At 38.5% G+C, this 21,875-nt stretch overlaps 2 protein-coding genes across 4 annotated transcripts in view; one reads left to right on the top strand and one right to left on the bottom strand.

The window, feature by feature from the left end:
* The first annotated feature begins 4,659 nt into the window (after window positions 1-4,659).
* On the top strand, window positions 4,660-12,907 carry SPX (spexin hormone). 2 transcript variants are annotated; one of them, XM_035256111.3, is made up of 6 exons: window positions 4,660-4,842; window positions 5,218-5,298; window positions 5,464-5,521; window positions 6,111-6,173; window positions 7,378-7,461; window positions 11,552-12,907. In XM_035256111.3, the coding sequence occupies exons 1-6, from the start codon at window positions 4,837-4,839 to the stop codon at window positions 11,608-11,610; spliced, it is 351 nt and encodes a 116-aa protein (XP_035112002.1). In that variant the 5' UTR covers window positions 4,660-4,836; the 3' UTR covers window positions 11,611-12,907. The 2 variants fall into 2 exon arrangements, with proteins under 2 accessions (XP_035112002.1, XP_035112001.2); XM_035256110.3 differs by lacking the exons at window positions 4,660-4,842; window positions 5,218-5,298; window positions 5,464-5,521; window positions 7,378-7,461 and having other exon boundaries at window positions 5,668-6,173; window positions 11,552-11,691.
* A 1,543-nt stretch (window positions 12,908-14,450) lies between these two features.
* The window catches only part of GYS2 (glycogen synthase 2), a 62,405-nt gene continuing 54,980 nt past the window's right edge, over window positions 14,451-21,875 (bottom strand). For both annotated transcript variants that reach the window (XM_035256108.3, XM_078336083.1), the window contains 3 exons: window positions 20,878-21,041; window positions 19,727-19,807; window positions 14,451-17,585 (listed from right to left, as the gene is read on the bottom strand). In XM_035256108.3, coding sequence (XP_035111999.1) covers window positions 17,364-17,585; window positions 19,727-19,807; window positions 20,878-21,041 — 467 coding nt within the window. In that variant the 3' untranslated portion in view covers window positions 14,451-17,363. The remainder of the gene's footprint in view (window positions 17,586-19,726; window positions 19,808-20,877; window positions 21,042-21,875) is intronic.

The raw sequence follows: 21,875 nt of genomic DNA, 5'->3' as shown, positions 1-21,875 counted from the left end.
AAGCATGCCCAAAATTCTTCATTGACTAATATGTGTTTCCATGACCTTAGCTTTACTCGAGACCTGATTAAAATGTCACTGCTATCATATCTCCTGACCAGCTAGGCCAAAACAGCTGCTCCTTCCTTGTTCTCTCCTACAGCTTTCCACTTGCTTTGTATTGATTTGGTTATGGAAAAGATTTTTGAGGTTCGAAATCTCTTCTTACTCACATTTGTATCTCCGGTTCCTGGGCTTCAATAGGTGCCAATAAATGTTGGTTTAATGAGTGAAAGTTCATTCTTTCAGCTCTTCTGGTGCCAGCACCCCTGATCACTTTTAATATATTGAAATCAGCCTCTGTCAGCCATAGAGTTGAATCGAATGATCTGGCCCCCAAAGAAGTCTCTGTCTTTCTACTTCACATTCCTTAGGACTTTGCTGTACCCAGTAGCTTGCCAGTGGAGGGATCATGGATAAACAAAAGACCATGCCTACAGATTGGCTGCCCTTCTTTACCAGAAAAGGGAGGCTGCTGGGGAAACCAGAATTTACTCCTAAAGTTTTAAGGCTGGTGTGAACCACTAATTCTTTCTTTCCAATATGAAATGAAGAGTTTCTTGGGTTTTGTCATTGCAGCTGCTATTATGAAGTAGAATTATCCCAAGGAGAAAATAAAATTTATTTCTTAAGTGATGAAAGCCAGAAGTAATACCCTATGACAAGAGGGATCACTTGCACAATAGTCTTTTATGCATATGAAATAATACTGGTAATCATGGGTAATTGAATCCCTGAAGAAGACTTCTGTTGTGATAAGACCTTGTGAGGTGACTATGAGTTCAATGACGGTATAAGGACAGTCTTGGTGCTAAGACACTAACTGTACTATTTAGTGTCATATCAAGTCAAACTCTCTGAGTATGCTTCTAAGTGAAATACGGGATCTAATGCATGAACTTGATATGAAAACTGAATTTAATAATGGATTTGAAAGGTCTCTCTCAAATTTAAAGTGTTATGAAAAATAACATGTATTATTGTCCTGAGAGTATTTCTGGCCCAGTGACATAGATTAGAAGTAGGACAACTGTCTCTCCCACCTTCCTATTTGATGATCACACCTGGCAACAGCTGGTGTTAAACCTAATTCACATCACAGAATTATGGAATTATTCTTCACATTTCTGAGCTACCAAGGTTTATATGGCTCAACAATTCCAAAAGGGCTATCAGTATTAGTGTTTCATTGTTTGTATCTTGAGCCAAGACCTTTTTGCTGTATTTGTCCTCTTTGTGCTGCTTTTGCATAACATACAACATTAGCAGCCATGTCTTATGAATTATCCAGTAGTTGGTTGGCTGTACATTACTTTATGTGCACTATTACATCATTTTGGAAATGAGTGGTAAAATATTTTAATCCAGAAGATAGTATGAAATTGGTGAACTTGAGTCTCCCTGCTTCACTTTTATCTACCCCCAACGCACAAAACATAACTTGTCTTAACTCTCCTCAGAAAACCAGTATCTTCATCTTTTCTCCTTCCTCTCCCTATCTGTAATTCTGGAGAAAGGATCCGAAATAGTTTGTAAACAAAGAATTGCAATATTATCTATCTCAGGGTGTGAGCTCATTGTGAATCAAAGCATTAAGTAAAAAGAAGCCTGACTAAAGACAGTGGCCAATTAATGAGAAGTTTCATTTTGGATAGCAGGCTTTCTTAATGCTGCCAAAGTCCCTCCTAAAACTGGTAACCCTTTGGGGAAATGACTTCTTTCATCTGATTATGAGACAACTGGCCTAAGGGGCTGATGTCCTAACAGAAAATGAAGCCAACATAGAAGATGGAACTCATATCTTCATTCTATCCAAACCAAATTCTCTCTATTCTGTCATCAAAAAAGTCATTTAGGCGTTTTGTACTATAATAGCTATATTGTCCAGACAATCCTATCCAATATAGCAGCTGTTTTCCTTGTGAACACAATAATCTCTGACCTTGAAAGAACGCCATTTAAACAGTGACAGGTGATCATTGGTTAAACAGGGTCTGGGCACTCTTTAGTCAACTACAAGAAGGCAGGTAACAGTGATGAATTCAAAACAGTGTTCATTGAATGTGCCTTCAAAAAAGGCTTAAAAGACCATTCATTCAACATCTACTGTCTGGTCATACTGTCAGCAGAATAAAATTCAAGGGCTTTACCTATGTGAGTTTTTGTTATTGTTTGTTTGTTTTATTTTATACCAAATATTATAACAATCCATGTCTTGGTTTGAAACTGTAAAAACCTTAAAAGCTTTGTGATTGAACAAAAACATTCTATTGGGGGCCAATGCCCTTTGGAAATCCTTTTAGAAGTAACACATTCTAGCATGTTACTCTTGATAAGACTGCAATATTGATAACATGTCAAAACCATTCCCTTCTTTTGCGCACATTAAACTGAAAATGGCAGCTTTGACGTAAGACATCTGCTTGTGAATTCATTAGCTAAACTATTATCAGCAAAGCGCATTTATGTGTCTCTTGTTAAAACTGTCAGTTTTATTAGTGATTCATTTTCCTGCTCCTCTTCCCAAAACATTTGTGTTTTGGGTACGGAAAGGCATTTTATTTATTTTTCAGGTAATTTGGTAATTAGGTTTCATGTGTGACTATTTAAAACATAAACACAGCATATTTCACTTCTTTTATTGCTCTTTTTTTGAAGGAAATTGCTACAATCTTTTGAAATGAAAATCTTAAAATCTAACATTTAAAGCATTATTAAAACAGCAACCAGATAACCTTTTGGTCAGTTTTTATCTTTCTCCTTTCCTATGACGTGGAAATAGAGCATTACACTAATGCCTCTAGCTTTTTCCTGCTTTGCTTTTTTCCTTGAAGACAGTAAATAGTTCTGAAGTTTCTGCTCACATACTACATTCTATATTCCATTCTCTTTTACTAACCAAAAGGAAGTTAAGAAGTTTCTCCAATTTCAATAAATTACTTCATAATTTACCCATAATTTTATCCATAAACCTAAGAATCATCCTTGATATATTTTTCTCATTATCTCATATCCCTTTTATATACAAGTTCTATATCTTCTACCTCCACAACATGTATCCAACTCATTTACAGCTCTTCTTTCCCTGTGTGTACCATCCCAGTATAAACCATCATCATCTTTTCTATAATCATATTCCCATATCAACTGGCCCGTTTCTCTCTCCAATCTCATTTCAAAGCCTCTCCCCTGTCACCCACACAACTCTTTCTCCATTGGCCTCTTTCCTGTTCCCCAAACAAGCCATGCTCTTTGCTGTCCATAAATTTTGCTTTTCTTTCTTTTATTGAGAATGCCTGGAATACTAATTACTGCCCCAGTTTTTCCCATTACTTCACCTTATCCTTCAAGACTACCCTCTGTTTTTAACCTTCCCTGAAGTAGCCCACTGCTTATCCTATCCCATCACCTTGCTTACTTTTACTTAACAATTTAAAGGCAGGGCTCGGTGTCTCACGACTGTAATCCCAGCACTTTGGGAGGCAGAGACAGACGGATCATGAGGTCAGGAGTTTGAGACCATCCTGACCAATATGGAGAAATCCCATCTCTACTAAATATACAAACATTAGCCGGGCATGGTGGTGCATGCCTGTAATCCCAGCTACTTGGGAGGCTGAGGCAGGAGAATTGCTTGAACCCGGGAGGTGGAGGTTGTAGTGAGCCGAGACGGCACTACTGCAGTCCAGCTTGGGTGACAGAGTGAGACTCCCTCTCAAAAAAAAAAAAAAAAAATTAAAACATTCTGCAGTTACAGCAGACTGGTTATCTGCAGTTTCACTTTCCATGGTTTCAGTTACCCATGCTCAACTACAGTCTGAAAATATTAAACGGGAAATTTCAGAATTCATAAGTTTTAAATTGTGAGTGTTAAATCTGAGTAGGGTGTTGAAATCTCTCACTGTTTGGCTCCAGCCTAACCAAAACATGAAACATCTTTTTGTCTAGCATGTTCATATGTAAAGACCACTCTCCCATTAATCCACTAGTAACCGTCTTGGTGAATGGATGGAATAAATACAGTGTATATAAGGCATATACATACCAATGGCTTCAGGCATCGACTGTGGGTCTTGAAACATGTCCCCCCCACACACACCTATGATTAAGGGGTAACTACTGTGTCTTATTTTATCTATTCTTCAATTTAGTGTGTACCTTGACTAGTAGATAACTTTGATCAATGCAAAGACCATGTCTTTTCAGTGCATGGCTGTGTCCCTTGAAATAAAAGGATTGTGTGTCTCACAGTAGGCACTCAATAAATGTTTGCTAAACAACGGAATGAATGAATAATTAAATGAATGACTGACATCAAATTCCATTGAGATTCCCAAACCTTTTCATACATCTTTAGACATCAGTGATAGACTGATAGCTACTTACCCAAGACAAGTTTTCTTACTTATTCATTTACTTTTGATTCTGCCTTGGACTATTGATTGTTTTCATTAATAATAATAATAATAACAGTGCTTTGTGTAGCTAGTAGGAAAAGCAAGAGCAGTGATGCTGACACATTCTGAATGTCTTCTGGATGATGCAATCCATATCCAAACAAATAATTTCCGCCCATCAATCATCCCTCAACTTCCTGCAATGAAACTCCCTGGAGGAGTCATCAGATTCTCGATCTTGCTTGAAGACTGACAAGATGTCCCTGTGTACTCCCAAACTCTATTCCAGATGGAGAGAGGTCCTTAACACCAAGATTTTAAAAGCTCCAATTTCAGGGCAAGAGTAGAAAACTCACAGGGAAAGTCACAGTTGTTTCAAGGTTCTGAAAAGAAGCAGAACATGAAGGTAAGTAAAGGCTTTATTAACTTGAGACTTCTTAGCTATTTTTTGAAACACTTTATAGCATTTTTTCTATTTCATGTTTAATAAACATGTTAAGGATATCTGAATGATATGCCTTTAGAATAACAGAATCATTTATTTTACTAAGAAAAAAATGCAGGTATTTACTTCTTCATTTGGGTGAAGTAGTAAAAATAACATATTTCTAGATTTTTTTTCCAATTAACTAGAAGATAGAAGGGAAACACCTCCAGAAACTGAGTACTAAAACAATATTTCGAGAAGTAAAGAGTTCGTAATTGTCCAGGAGGTCCAGGAAGGGAGCAGAAGATCCTACTGGCACAGAAATGACCCTTTCTGGTTGATCACTTTATACAGGGACTCACCAGTCTAGCAGCAACAACCTTGGCTCTTTTCCTGGTGGTTTTTTTCCTGGGAAACTCCAGTGGCACTCCGCAGGTAATCAGATAGAATTAATTAATTAATTAAAAATGCGCACTGTGTGTCCACTCTGCTCTTTCTTCCTTCTTATTTTATTGTCTCCTGTTTTGTCTTTATTTTGCTGTAGTAGAGGACTGAGCTGCAACGTTTAATTAACTGCTCTTCCCTTCTCCCGGGTTACAGAGACAGCTGGAGAGAAGGAACTGGACTCCTCAAGCTATGCTGTATCTGAAAGGGGCACGTAAGTTCCAAATATTTTGCTTTCCCTATAACAACGGAATACCCTTAGAAGTGCATGAATCCACGAACAGATAGATGGAGAGTTATGAAGAGAGAAAAATACTGAGTTTATTCCCTTAAATCATAGAGGCCATTAAAGAGACCAGTAGGTGAAGGAGGGGTGGGAGAAGGGAAGAGTCCCTGAATATTAGAAATCCTCTATCCTTATTAGAAATCCTCCATTCTTATTAGAAATCCTCCATGCTTATTAGAAATCCTCCATCCTTAAATGGAGGGTTGCTTGTCTTGGTCCAAATGGGGACTCGGGTTGCCTGGGAAACAACCGCACCGGCGGTGAACCCGACCTCGGCTCCAAAGCGCCCTTGCGGCGTCTGGCCAGGCGCGGGGCTTTCTCCTGGTCTCCAGGGCGCCTGGCTCCGCCGGAGGTTGCGCTGGGAGCGCTGGAAACTCGACAGCCCGCGCCACCCTAACCTGGAGCAACCTGCCCCCTCCCCACGCCCGGGGACTGCACGGTGCGGGGAGGAGCTGTGGTGTAAGCCCGGGTTGTCCCGGGCAGGGCAGTCGTTGAACCCTGGGTCTCGCCTTTGCAGAGGGTCGGCGCTTCATCTCCGACCAGAGCCGGAGGAAGGACCTCTCCGACCGACCACTGCCGGGTGAGTGACCAGGGGTGCAAGTTCGCTAGTCCTGCGCTTTGGGAACAGGATGGGGCGGGAAGGGCTTGCTCTGCGCTGGCGCCAAAAGAAAGTATCTCCCCACCTGAAAGACGCGGCTCTGAGTCTCCCTGAACTGCAGTCGGCCCGAGCGCAGCCCACGTGGGCGGCAGCAGCGAGACCCCGAGCGCGGGAGCCCGGAGCTCGCGCATCCAGCCCCGCGCCAACAGTGGCAAGGGCGGCTCAGGCTGGCGCTGCGGCTCCGCTTGCTTTACCCGCTTGAGGCTGCTGAGCCAGCACTCTGGCAGCCAGGGTGTGCAAAGGTCCCCAGGGAGTTAGGGCCTGAGGTTCAGCTCAGCGGGGTAAGGAGAGAGAGGAAGAACTATGCAAATGCTGCTAGAAATGTATCGGCGCGTTTATGCAGGAACTTTATACTCAGCCTCCTCTTAAACTCTTATTAACAAAATGGGAACTTACCTAGGAACTTCGAATGTATGCTTCTGTTTTTCTAGAAAGAACTATCAAAGGCTCAAAATCAAAAGAGTAACATGCAGGCAGTTAAGGATGGGACCAGGGACTGTTCTCTTTCATGATAAACCTTTCCATCGTATTGTATTAAAAATTAATAGTACAATTCGATAAAATTGTAAAGATTGAAATGCCAAAATTAAAAAGTATACTTTGAAAAATACCAAACATTGTTGAACACATAGTAGGAGCTTAAATTTTTGTGTAGGCTCCTCAAACCTGCTGTGTAATTGTGCTTGTTTATTTTAAGATTTGTTTTTCAACTTCAGTTGCCCAAAATTAGAAATTATGTTTTATGGTGAATCGAATCAAAACAATTTGTCTTTTTTCAACTTAGATTTGAAATAACTTTGAATTCTTAGCAGATACTCCTTCAGTCAAAGAATTACCTTATATTTGGCCGAAAAGGTATATTATTATCTAAAATTCTCTTCGATATTTTAAAATTATCTTCCATACCCTGTTGGTAAACTTGACATACCAATTGTAAGTCATTTCTAAAGCGAGTGTGAAATGTTTCCATTTATACAAAATTAGTCTTCTGCATAAGGAGCCCTTTCTTGAGAGGTCAAAATCGATTTCATAGAGGTTTTTCTAGTGTTGTAGCATGTTAGAATAAGACCTACCTACATGAATGTATAAATGCTAACAGAATCTGTATACATTCTTGTTCCTCCAGAAAGACGAAGCCCAAATCCCCAACTACTAACTATTCCAGAGGCAGCAGCCATCTTACTGGTATCCCGGCAGAAATCACCGGAAGGTACTAGCATAGTGACCTCTTTCACCTGCACTGACACAATTGGCTTACTTTCGGGGTTCTATGTTGAGTGCAATGCCCCTTGCCCAGAAATTCACAGAGATGTTTATTCTGTAAAGATCAGTATATTTCTCACTGAAGTGAGTCCCAAGAATATAAAAACATTTCCTTGCAAGACTGGGGAATTTTATATGAATTTTGGCATTCTTAGCCTATGGTAACTTTTATTTATTTATTTTTAGAACTCTTAAAACTGAAAAAGCTCAAAGTCCAGCTTCATTATCTAACAGTTGAACAAACTGAGGCCAAAAAGATTAAATAATCACAAATCCAATTGCTCCTTATTCGAAGTTAAACCAAATGAAATCAACAATTTTTTTTTTCTTAGAAACAGCATGGGCCAGTTCTGATTCTAAGCCTGTATAATTTTCGCTATCCCATATAGCTTTTTCTACACCAGGATTAGATCTAATTTTCAAATAGAAGTACTATGTCCATATAGTATTAAAACTGCTGGTTGAATTGTGGCATCTTGGTAATGGATCAACCATGTCTTGGGAGTCTAACAGACTTGGGCTTAAATTCTGGCTCTGCTGCTTGTTAGCTGGGTGAACCTGAGCCTTAGTATCATTATCCATTAAATAATGAAATAATGGTACTCATGTGCAAGGTCTCTACAAGAACCCAATGAAACAAGTTATATCATTCTTATTACTATTACTAAGTCATTGACTGTAACAAATAGACCAAAAGTTTTCTCTTTCAAAAATTGTAATGATGCTGTATTTGTGACATAATTTACATTTTAAAATATGTAAAAAACATTAGTCCCAGCTACTATGGAAGCTGAGGCAGGAGAATCGTTTGAGCCCAGGAGGCGGAGGTTGCAGTGAGCCAAGATCATGCCACTGCACTACAGCTGCTGCACTACAGCCTGGGTGACAGAGCGAGACTCCATCTCAAAAAGAAACAAACAAACAAACACGTAGTTAGTGCTCTGGTGGTCGAAGCACATGCTGCTGGCCTAGTTCCATAACATCTGTGCTATTGGAGAAAACATGTGCTCTGTGCCTCATATTGGACAGCCCATGTGGGAGAAGGGAAGAGAGCAGAAGGCACTTTCTGGCTTCAAACTTTGGCTTTGTTGTCAAAAAAAAAAAAAAAAAAAAAAAAAAAAATACCTGTGAAAGGCAAGTGGAAGAGAGTGGGATAAAAAAGTCTTTTGAACTCAGAGCAAGGCCCGGGCTAAGGCATGAAGAGAAGACAATGCTTTACAGATATTGGATATGCACTCTTAATCCTCACACTAACCCTAGGAGGTAGGCAGTCATCCACATTTTACAGATGAGAACATAGAGGCTCAGAAAGATTAAATAACTTGCTCACCATCACATAAGAGGTGCATAACAGAACTGGGATGAAAGCAGGAGCAACTTGGTCTTTGAGAATGAATAAGATGACCTATTAATTTTCAGCCAAGAGATGACAAGGTGAAGGAATATGAGTCTGGTTATGATACATAGTGTAACAATAAAAGCAATAGCAACAGCTATAATATGAGACACTATGTGTCAGATATTACTGCTAATCTTTATAGCTCAGAAAACTGAGCTTTCAAGAGACGGCCTTACTTTTTTAAGACCACGTAGATAGTAAGAAGTGATATCAAGATTTTAGCTCAGATCTGTGTGATTCTATAGCTCTCTCAATTATTCCACGCTACCCCTCATATGAATTGGATCAAAGAGGAAAGGCTAGAGTGGAGAACCAATAAGAAACTCAGGAAATAATACAGGAGTGAAGTGATGAGGCCCAGTTAGTCAGTGGGAATGGATGGGAGTCTCAACCCTGAGGTATACCAGAAAGAAGAATAGATAAGTGGGATAGCTGTTCACTAAAGATGTAAGAGAGAACCCAGAGTCAAGCACATTTTTAAAGTGTTGTGTTTGAGAGTTTAAAATGGTGATGATGATGATAATAAGGAGTGGAAATTTTTGTGAATATGGAGAAGAATTCAATTCAAAGTGACAGGGACCTTCTAGTCAATAAAGTTATGTGGGTCAGAGTTCTCCACTATCCATCTGTGGACTGGTGACATCGCAATTACCTGGAGAGATCACTGAAAAAAAAAAAGTAGAGATTTCTTGGCCTTAGGCCCAGAGATTCTAATTCTGTACTGTTTGAGTGAGGCCAAAGAATCTCTGTCCTTAAGAAGTTCTTCCACATTATTCCGATGATTGGTTGGGTTTGAAAACAACAGGAACTTCAGAGGCAGTTAATAAAGCCTGGAATCTTGAGAATGGAGATACCTTCTAGGGCTTAGATGTAATAGGAAAATGGAAGATAATAAAACACCAAAAAATCAAGGAAATAGGGGAAAATAGTATCCGTGAAGGGACATTAAAAGGAGCAAGCAGAAAGATAAGAGGAAAATCAAAATAACAGAGTATTCCAGAATTTATTCGGTAGTTGATGCTACTGATTACTCCCCTCTTGAAACTTTCCAAGGATGGAAGCTATCAGAATGGTTAACTGTAGTAGAATGGTTAGTAAGAATATACAGCTCAGGGGACTTTAAACAGTGCATCACAGGACATCCCCCCAACCTCCTGTCCAGTGACACAACTTACTTCTGCTGTTCTGTATCTGAAATCTTGTTTAGACAGAATTTGGTACAAGAAAGTAAACTGCAAAGTTAAGAGAAAGCAGGGTCCAAGGCTCTGGAGAGCTGGCATGACTCTCAAAACTCTAGCAATGAAAAGGTGTGAAATAGTTGAATAATGGGTAGAGGATAATGTATCCAAGGTGATCTTTTTAAAACCCTAGATGTGGAACCCAGAGATTTTTGAAGTCAGTAAAAATAGAGCTCTGATGGAGATTGGTTGATAGTGATATTTTAGATTTGATTGTTGGGAAGATGTGCAAAGCCAGAAAGGAAAGTGACCTGTAATGGGCAAGAGAGAGCTAATTTTAAAAAGGAGAGGTATCTTCATAAGTAATTTGAGGAAAGGATGTGATTTTAGGTTCCCATCTCTTATTTGGAAAATAAATGTGTGTTTTTTTAATTACTGAAGTTTTCTAAGTGTATGGTCTCTGAAGATGAAATGACTAATTTTATCAGTCTAAATCGATAGAAAAATGTTTAATTCCCAAATGATAAATTAATCACTAGTATTAATCACTTCAGTATTTTTATTCTATACTCCCTTGATATTTAGAAGGCTCTTATTTTATGTAGTGAATTTTGGTTTCAGTGGAATTTATACAGGGACGGTGTTCTGGTTTGGTTTTGTTTTGTTCTCTTCCTTCCCTTTAAAGAGAAGCCCATTCTCTGCAATGGTTTAAAGTGTGCTAGAAATACAGGTTAGGATGTAACTCAGATATTCAAATTATATTGCAACTAACAGAAAGAATGTGGTTTTATCTAGAGGTGATCTTAGAAGAAATTAGTACATGCACTTTGCCCTAGCCACTCCTCCTCCCTACCTTATAGTAACTTTTAGTCATTCTATCCTATTTTTAGAGCCCAGGAACCTGCTACTGTCCGACTCTTTAAGTATCCCCACCTCAAGCTCTAAAGTTTCGCCATCCCACCCAGGCGTGCTTCTTCTTTCTCATTTCCCCCCCAGAACTCTAGCTCCCCTAACAAAAGAACATTTGCAAACGTGTTCCTGTGTCATCTTTCCCGAGTAAGATCCATTTTAACAGGAAATATAAAGAGACAATCCTTTGGTGCAAGTGAATTATTTTCACGGCAGGTATTTTAGACAGAAGTCAACTTGTGAGAGCAAGACACATGGCTCTTTCAGATTTTTACCAGACATCCCATATTATAGTTTCATTCATTACAGAGATTCAGATATAAAGTATGAAACCCCCAATGTGTCCCAAGCTGAGAAGGAAAGATTTTAAGCTGAACAAATCAAAACCCATGTTGTTTAAATTCTCAGTAGCAGAGTTCACGAGTTAGCATAATTTAGAAGGCTAAATGTTTATTTACTGAGATTTTCTTTGTCTTACCTTTTCCTCTTTTAATTTTCCTCATTTATATGCAGAGTGTATATTTATTTTAAATAATTGTTTTTTCTTACAGGTGAAGAAAAAAACTTTGATCAACCCAGGTTCCTGGAAGATAGTCTGCTAAACTGGTGAAAATATACTAGATTATATTTAATTATAGTTCTAGTCTCTTTGAAAACATGAACATACAAATAAAACCTTTGGACTCTTTTATTCCATTTGTAATCTTAAGAATACCCACAGATAGTTTTATTCTTTTGGAAACAAAAAAATATATAGGATGCGTAACTGAGAACATCACCTTCTTTCATTGCTTCAGGTCCTATTTAGATCACCAAAAATGTTGAGATTACCTTGTGTCTTACTCCTGAGTTTCTTAGAATATTTATAATTATAAGGCTGAAGACTAAAGTGTTCTTTCCTTTTAATTACAGCCAGTAACTATCTTAATCTTAGTTTCTTTTTTTAAATTTTGTTACCCACTTGCATTTTGTTTTCACTCAGCAGAAATTCTCCCTCTCTGTTTTCCTTTTAACCCATCCCAAGGAGGTGGGATTAAGGTAAGAAGCTTGGCAGGATGGGAAATAGAAGAGTATGACTCTCTAGAGCTCATTCAGGAGTGGTCAGTTAAGAAGATAAATTGGATGGCTGGGGAGAAGCCCTGTGATAGGAACGTTTCAGTGTGGTTGCTGGGAGGAGACAGTCATTGAGGTAGCAGGTTTGCCAAAGATCCAGAGCTCGGAGCTCCCCTTGTGCTCTTTGGGAACTACCTTGCATTCAGTTTAGAAACATGTATCCAAAAGTTACTGGGAAATAAGCAATAGAGACACACTCTGTTGTTTACATATTGGAAGAGGGAACAAGCCTGTTTTGTTAGAAGTAACTCATTTTCCATGGCCAAACAGACTCAGCAGATTCATGTACTCTGCTTACTCTAATTGACTAGACTCTAGATTTTATTTGACATAGCATTACATAAATCACTCTGATAACATAAGTGCACAGTAATATGCCTGATATCCTCCTTTTTAAAAGCCAACTTGAGTTCAGTACCATCCGAATATACACACACACATACATACTCCTGTGGCAAACATAATAATGTATTTATTTAATATTACAATATGACCATCATGTTAATTATTTTTTACCTAATTCAGAGTTGTTATTGACAAATGTCATAAGTGGAAAGTATTGTTAATTTTTATTGTCATCAGTACGTAGCCATTATTTAATAGCCCAAGAATGTCTGTATATGAATATCTCTGTAATGTGGAATTGCAATTTCACTATGTTAAGTAGTCAGAACTCTGCTTATAGGATTTATCTGTATCTTGTTTCATAATAATGGAACTAAATTCAAGTTAATGTAATGTTGATCTCTGTCAAAAAATAACTTGTGAGCATTAAAAAAATCTGTGTGGCATTATAATAGGCACCTGTCATTAATTATGGTTTGATTTGAAAGTAGATTTACTAGGCAGTGCTTACATCCAATTTATTGAAATTTTTTCCCAAAAGCATTGTTTTTGTTTATACAGAGTCCTAACCACTTCACTGTTAGGAGGCGTGAGATATTAAAAATTATTTACTTATTAGACACAAACTTTTACATATTGACTATTCAAATAGTATGTGTATTCGAAGAACACTTTTAACATCTATCTTATGAAATAATTCTTCCCACAACTAACCAGAACAATCTCAAAAATTTCATACTAATCATTGTTTTAAAAGCTGTCTCAATGGCAAGTAACTGTTAAAATACAGCTTCACATATGCTAAGTACTCAAATTCCTCGAATGTTCAAATGTACAAATATGCTAATTAATTACAAAGGTCCCTCTTCCCAATTTTCTGTAACTTTCCAACTCTCTATGGTGTCTGCATACTGTTTATTACTAGCTTTTTAAAAAACTGAAATGGGTCAGGCATGGTGGCTCATGCCTATAATCCCAGCACTTTGGGAGGCCGAGGCAGGAGGATCACAAGGTCAGGAGTTCAAGACCAGCGTAGCCAATATCGTGAAACCCCGTCTCTACTAAAAATACAAAAATTAGCTGGGCATGGTGGTGCCTGCCTGTAGTCCCAGCTACTCAGGAGGCTGAGGCAGAAGAATCATTTGAATCCAGGAGATGGAGGTTGTAGTGAGCTGAGATCATGCCAGTGCCCTCCACTGCACTCCAGCCAGGGTGACAGAGCAAGACTCTGTCTCAGAAAACAAACAAACAAACAAAAACGAAGAAGTGATCATAGATCAGAAAACTTTCACATTGTATGGCTTGTGTTTTAAAATTGAGAATTTCTGCCTTCAACACAGATATACGGATTAAAATACCCTAATCTCCAGGTAGGGCTTTCAGCCACTTTCTGCACAGTTCCCATTGCCCTTCCCTTTTTCTTCCCTTTTTGGTCTCTATAGCCTACCTCGGCTATCTGGCCTCCATTGTGGGGTCTTGATTATTCTTTGTTTTTTGGAAGTTGCCTTCTCTCCCCCAATACCATCGTTGCGTTCCTAAGAGAGGAGAGAAGAAGGCAAAAGGGCCCTGGCTTGCATTTCTTCTTTACCTGGTTACGATAAATAAAAATGTGTATCTTATCAACCTTGAATGACATCAAAAGAAAGGGAAGCTGGGAATGTAACTTCATTCTGTTCAGTCCCTTCGTACTGGACTGCAAATGTCTTTAGAACGAGCTCATTTTTAATTTGATTTGGTCCTCACAACCACTGTGTGAAATGGGTCCTCTTATCGCCCATATTACTCATAGATATTTGGGCTCATTCCATGTCTTGACCAGTCCCCTTCCTGAGTCTTCCTCGTACCCTGGAAAACTATTAGTACACACCTATAACATTTTATACTCTTGTCTGTATATGTAAAACCAGGTCTGTGCAATCTAACTCTTATCATGGAAGGAACAGTAGTGTCTTGATCAGTTCAGGCTGCTGAAACAAAATACCACAAACTAGATGGCTTATAAACAACAGACATTTATTTCACACAATTCTGGAACCGGAGAAGTCCAAGATCAAGATGTCAACAGAATCAGTGTCTGACAGAAGGCCCATTCTCCATAGATGGCACTTTCTTGCTGCCCTCACATGGTGGAAAGGGCAAGGCGGCTCTCTGGGGCCTCTTTTATAAGGGCAGTAATCCTATTCATGAAAGTTCTGCCCTCATGATCTAATCGCTTCCCGAAGGCTCTGCCTCTTTTGTGGATACCATCACACTGGAGATTAGGATTTCAATACAGACAGGGCCAACTTTTGATGGTTTGATTTATGATTTTTCAACTTTACGATGGTATGAAAGCAATATACATTAAGTACACTCCTTGACTTACCATGGATTTATATTCTGATAGGCCCATCATAAATTAAAAGTATCAGTGGGTTGGCCTGGCATGCTGGCTCATGCCTGTAATCCCAGTTGGGAGGCTGAGGTGGGCAGATCACTTGAGGCCAGAAGTTTAAAGACCAACCTGGCCAATATGGCAAAACCATGTCTCTACTGAAAAGAAAATATAAAAATTAGCCAGGTATAGTGGCACATGCCTGTGGTCCCAGCTACTCGGGAGGCTGAGGCATGAGAATTGCTTGAGCCTGGGAGGCTGAGGTTGCAGTGAGTTGAGATCACACCACTGCACTCCCTCCTGGGCAACAGAGCAATAATCTGTCTCAAAAATAAAACAAAATAAAGAAAATATGAATGGGTTTATCTAAACATAACCCCATTATAAGTCAAGAAGCACCTATAGATGAATTTGGGGGGCACACAAACATTCAAACTATAGCAGGTGGTACAATCCATAAAACGGGTCTTTCTGTCAGCTGATCAGGCACCACACACTTCTTTTCTATAGTTCCTGTCCCTCAACTTGTGAATACATACATTCTTTAAAAGCAACAGTTTTTTGAACCTCTATATCTCCCAATAAGACCATTTATTTATGCAACTATTATGTACAAGGCACTGTACTAGACACAGAGCCATCTGCTAACAATCATAGTTTCTTTTCCTTGGGGAAAAGGACAAAGAAATGACAAAGAGTGGAGGGATGGCGTCACCTAGCAGCAGCTGTCTGAATAGGGGAACGAGTACAGGAGAGAAGTTGACTCCTTCACACGCTGTCAAAGCCACGTGTTTGCAAGTCAGCTAAATTCCATGTGCACTATCATTTGTACACACTTCTTATCATAGAACTATTCTTTCATTGAACAAAAACCACTTACATCTCGAGGTATTTTACTATGTAGCCATGTTTTCAATAGCTGTCAAGCAACCGGTTACCAATCAAGAGTATCATTTGAATACACACGTTATGCCACTTTACCAGGGATACATTTTCATGGTTATTGTAACAGTGAACTCCCCGTTTATCACAAGATCGTTCTGATACTTCAGCGAACGAGCCTATAATATAAGTCCATCTCAAATTTTTTCTACTCTCCAGTACAGAGCATTTCAAACTGTTCTGGAGATGCTGGGTTAACTGGTATCCAAAAAGCATTTGTCATAGGGTAGATTTTAGATGCACTATTTCTCTTATTTCTGTACATCTAAATAAAGTAAATTTCCAACCACCTTCCATTTTGGTCTGATTTGCTGCTTGTATCCAACAGTCTTCTACTTTTTTCTAGCTAACGGAGCAATAGAAGGGCTGGATTAGTTTTCCAATGGTCTTGAATCATCTGACACCTTGTGCACTATTCCATTTTTGCCATCAATAATCCAGCACTAAGAAGACTAAAATTTTTTAGAGCCCCTTCAGAACGAGGCCAATTGATACGTCAATGAAGGAAGTCACTGTGAGTTAAATTGAACTCACAGTGAATAACTACTTATGAAAAAAAAGCAATCCAATAATGTGTTTTTTGTTTTTAGTTTTGGTACTAATTTAGATTTAATTACACTTAAACTATAAATCTGCTAAATTAGTAATCATTCAACTATGACTCTGCACATCACAGAATATGTTAGAGACATTGTTCTTACTACAACTAAATAGATGGTCTATTTTTTTCTAATTATTTTTTAAAAGATTGCTTCTCTAGGAATTATTCATGACAGCTGCTTCTCACATACTATTTGAATGTCAAACAATTTCAAAACAAGGCATTATCAATGAAAGTTATTAAATATTAATGTATTTATTTACTTGGATTTAACAACTTATCATCTATGAAGACTGACCAAATTTTTAAAAACAAAGTTAAACAATAGGAAAATGTTACAGTAAGATGGCAGTACCATGCACATGGTAATATCTGTCATTAATTACAAGATCAATTCTAGATTTCAAAAGTGACATAAATGTGCATTAACATGCATCAAAGTATGGACTTAGGATAGCTATTCACTCATGGATTTTGTCTCTGTAAAACTACATATAAACCATGTTTCTGATGCATGTGAAAAATAAAAATAATTAGTAAAAATCTAGCTATTTAAAATATGTAGGCAGTGCACATTTATGGGTAAGATCAGGGTTTTCAGGGGGGAATGGGAGATTTGTGTGGTGGGATAGAGAAGTTGCATAAATACTAAGCAAAGGATTATGGTGATAATTTAAAACTAAACAGAGTAAGAGAAAAATCCTTACCACTTAAATTCAACATTTTAAAAACACTTTTCCATTTTCTGGTTTTAATTAGTGCTCCTCCTCATGCCTAACTTTATGGGGGAAACAAGTGTTGGGGAAAATAACTTGGATCTTATTTTAAATTATGAAATTGTCATTCACTCAATTTCTTCCACTTTTTGAGCAGAGAATAAATTCCATTGTAATACTTAGAAAGAGAAAATGAAATTTGTGGCATTTTCGTTATTTGAAATAATTAGTCTTCGCTTTTCTAAATTAGCTCTGTTCGGCACATGTAGAATTCAGTTCTTGTATTCACCATGCAGCTTTTTCTTTCCACGAGGAACGTGGCTCAGTGAAAATGGTGACTTGATATTTAACCGATCCCTTTCAGCCTCCTCTTCCTCATCGTATCTCTCATCCTCCACTTCATCTTCCACATCACTGCTCTGAGGACTAGAGGCCTGAGACCCTGAAGGAGAAGGTGGTACTGAGGAAGGCCTGGGATATTTAAATCCTTCTGTCTGCCAAAGACAAAAATAGGACATAAATATCATAACAATTTCTTGGTTTTCAATGATGTAAATTCTGTTCGTGCACATTCAATTTTTTTTTAAGTAGTTATCTTTTGTAGTCTGTTCAGGTGCTATTAAACTTTGATTCATTTTGATTTTGATACCACCAACCTCAAGAGGGATTCATTAAATATATAGCTATTTTGTATTAAGTACTGAAATGTGCCAGGTGCTATATACATGTTATATCATCTCATCTTTTAACAACACCCTGATAACTTTGTTTTTTCCATTACAGAAGCAAATGGAGGGTTAGAGAGGTCAAGTTGCTTGCCCAACCTCACACAGCAAATAGATAGTGGAGCAAAGATTTGACCCAGGTCTGTGATGACTCCAGAAGCTTTAATCTCAATTGCCATCTTACATTGCTGATACTGTTAGTCTCTATGTCATCCTTCAAATTTGCTCAACAAAGCTGCTATATGTGCGTGGCCTGGAAATGCCATGGACAGCCACCACTAGAAGGCATGCTGGAAGTCAGGCCACTTCAATAGCCCAACAATTCCACCAGTTGCTGTTATTTCAGCTAATGATAAAATACCACTAGACTTTAATTAATTTGCCCTTCTACTTGAGATACTGAGATAACTTATTTGATAAACACATACTGAGCACCAATTATGTATCAGGCACAACAATGCCACTAAGAAAGCAGATGAAAAACCATGATTGGCATGCATATGATTGAATGGGGAGACAGATGTTTAAAAGTGTCAGCGCTCGTCACTCTGTATTTCAACTATTTTATACATTACTATCATGTCACACATGTACAGTCATTTTAAGGTTCAGATACTTTACCTGTAAGCAATACAACAAAAGAACTGAATTCTGCACTTTGGACCTAGCTTGAAGTAGGTGCTCAATGCTTATTCAATATAATAACTGAATAAATAAGTAGATAAGCAGATTAATGGATGAATATTGCTGAATTATCATTAAGTGGAATGACCACCTCTAAATAAGCTAAGCAATCAACTCTGAATGCTAGAATCATAAACAGGAAAGACAGAATTTATAGATTGAGGGTTTATGAAATCCTTATCACCTTCTTTATGGGAAAATTTTATCTCAGGTTGACTTTCTAGACCTGTTCCTCTGGAAACTGGATATATAGGTGGACTATAAGTCGTGTTATTAGGCATAATTATTTATGGCAACAGTGACCCCTGATTGAGAAATTATATCTAAACTGAAAAATCTATAAATACTTGATGAGGAGCCAAAGTTTTTGGGAATCTCTGAATGTGATGACTCTTGTAATTGAGCATATTCCTGGCAGGGAGCATGGAAGCTGCTTTCCAGGGATTTACATGAGATAGAGGCTTCTGTGGGGGAATGGAGCTACTAAGCTAAGGTGATCTCATTTGCAATGGTATGGGTCTTACCTTCTTGCACCTAAGATGTCACCTAGTGTGTAGGGGGCCAAAGATGTTTAGCTCTTGGACCACTGTGGAGACTACTACGAGGACCAATCCCAGTAAAGAGAAATGCCTGATGCTACCCTGCTTCAAGCGGCACCTCCTATCTTCTACCCTGCTAGGTGAATCTGATGACAAATGTGGCCTTTGGCAGTCTCATGAACATAAATGTCTAGTTGGATTTTAGAAGAAGACACCTCGGTGGGCATTGCCGGATGGAACATAAATGCTCATCTAGTTCAATTCTTCCTGGGGTGCTGAGCTTACTCTATTTCACTCTTGCCAAGTGATCATACTGTATTTAAACACTTCCTTGGATAGCAAATTCACTTTCGATTAAAGCAGTCCAGTTTATTACTGAACAACTCCCTAAAGCATAAATGTCCATCGGAACCATTTCAAGCATTGAGGTAGAGAAATATTTAATTCAGAGATGCTTCTCTAATGACACGAATTAACTGTCTACTCATCCTATATATAAGGCTGACTCTGAATTGAGAGCTTTAAGATAGTCTGATTTGTGAGTTCCTCTCTCTCTTCTTTGCTTTGATTCAACATTATGGAAAAGTATTATAGCTTGTGTGCACAGTTATTCCAAATTTAAAGGCATTATTTAAGCTTACAAAAAGAAATATAGCTTTCAAAACAAACAATACATTGAATATTTACCGTTGGTGGTGATGTTAGTTCCACATGGAATTCATCTGGAAAAGCTCTGCTTAATGTCAGGTGTCTGGCATGCTGGTAATACTATTGACAGAAAGCGAAATCACAGGTTAAAAGAAAAACCCTTATATCCCAATAACCAAGTTATTAAATAAGGCTTTTTTCTCCTAGTTCTGAAACATACATATTTTTTTAAAGTGACAGAATCTATGCATTCTACATTTGAGATTCAGGAAAGAAATTACAGTTTATAGTTTTATTATTTTCAACACATAGGCAAAGAAATACTATGAAAAGCTGGGGGAGAATGCCCATACTGGTATTAATGAGCTCTGAATTGAGCGTTAAGGTGATTGAAAACACTGGTTTCATTTCACAGAGAAGCAGTGTGGCATGGAAAAAAGATAGTGCCTGAATATTCAGATAAATCAGGTGTAAATCCTGCTTCAGACCTTAGGTAAGAAATATCACTTCTAAAAGCCTAGTGTATCTATTTTCATTGTAAGATAGAGATAATAAACTTAATCATCCAGGTCGTAATGAGCGCTGGCATTTGTGTGTGCAGATACTCAGCAAATGGCAGCATCTATCATTCGGCCAAGAGTGTTCAGCACTATGCAGACAGATCCATTAGGTGAAGGCAAAGTCAATCTGTTTATTATGAAATCACCACTGCTGAGCTATGTGAGCACCCAGGTGTTTATAAACATATCGCACGATTGAGAGGAGGTACTTCCTGTGCTTGTCATTTTGAAAAACTGTATTATTCCTGCTCCCTACTGTAGTTAAGAAATATGACCACACTATTTTTCTAGAAACAAATGTCGTAGGGACTTTTCTTTTGATGTTTTCCTCAACTTCACAAAATGTTTTCTTACACCAGTAACACATCAAGTGAAGCACTGACAATGGAATAACTGTAAGATTAGTGCTAGATCCGGATGAACTTGCTATTACAGAGAGACTCAAACTAAACTTGAAGTATTGGGTGTAGGACTTTGTAAATTCATTAAATTTTAAGAAGTACATGGAGACACTGAGATTTTAACAATTATAATATTGGATTAACTTTAAAGATTAGGACTAGACTCAACATGTTTATAATCCAGTGGATTTTTTTAAGTGGTCTGCTGTGTTCATCAAAACTTGCTTACTCTGCCTAAGTATCTCCAATCCAGAAGATCTGAGAGCCTCTCGGTTCGGTTCCTCTGGATAATCCTTTGGCGGCGTGACTGTTTGCAAAATCCATAGAGAAACTGAGTCAGCTGATTGCAAGAATCATCTGGAGAACGGAACCGCCTGTCAACGATGTAAATACCTGAAAACACAAAAGCCAAAGCACAAATAAAAGTAGGACTCATCTTAAACGTTTGCCTTTTATGATTTACTCTTTGGTTCCATCAAAGACCTATGCATTATCTACCCCTTACTCAGCAATTACCTCCACTTTATTCTTTTCTAAGGCACTAATTCCCTTCTAATGGTTTATAACTATCACCGACATACAGCCAACAAAGTGGATCTTGCTGAAAAATAATTTGGCAGTCTAGGGATCACTGGATCAGTGATCCTCCATGAGGTTGCTCACTAACCAGAATTTCCAGGGCAGGACATGGATATCTGTGCCTTTTAGGCTCCCCAGTGTTCCCCCTGTGCAGCTGTGGCTGAAAACCACACCTATAGCCTGAGGAAAGAGCAACACTACACCTGTAAAAGACTAAGGGAAAGCCAGGACTCTGTAGCTCACACCTGTAATTCCAGCACTTTGGCAGACAGACGTGGGTGGATTCCTTGAGCCCAGGTGTTTGAGACCAACCTGAGCAACATGGAGAAATCTATCTCCACATACAAAATTTAGCCAGGCGTGGTGGTGTGTGCCTGTAGCCCCAGCTACTCGGGAGGCTGAGGCAGGAGGAACACCTGAGCCAGAAAAGTGGAGGCTGCAGTTAGCCAGTATCAGGCCACTGCACTCCAGCCTGGGCAACAGAGTGAGAGCATGTTCCAAAAAAAAAAAACCCAGGGAATTGGCAAGGTATAGGCAGAGAATGTATCTCATTCTAACTTCTTACTGCTAGGCCATATGAACAGACAGATAATAGTTTGCAAATTATTTTGCCATCTTAAACAACTTAAACAATTTAGGTGAACTTTG

Source organism: Callithrix jacchus, chromosome 9, assembly GCF_049354715.1.
Source record: "Callithrix jacchus isolate 240 chromosome 9, calJac240_pri, whole genome shotgun sequence".
NCBI lineage: Eukaryota > Metazoa > Chordata > Mammalia > Primates > Cebidae > Callithrix > Callithrix jacchus.
Note: the sequence above shows the minus strand (reverse complement) of the source record. Positions and strands in the feature narration are given on the sequence as shown.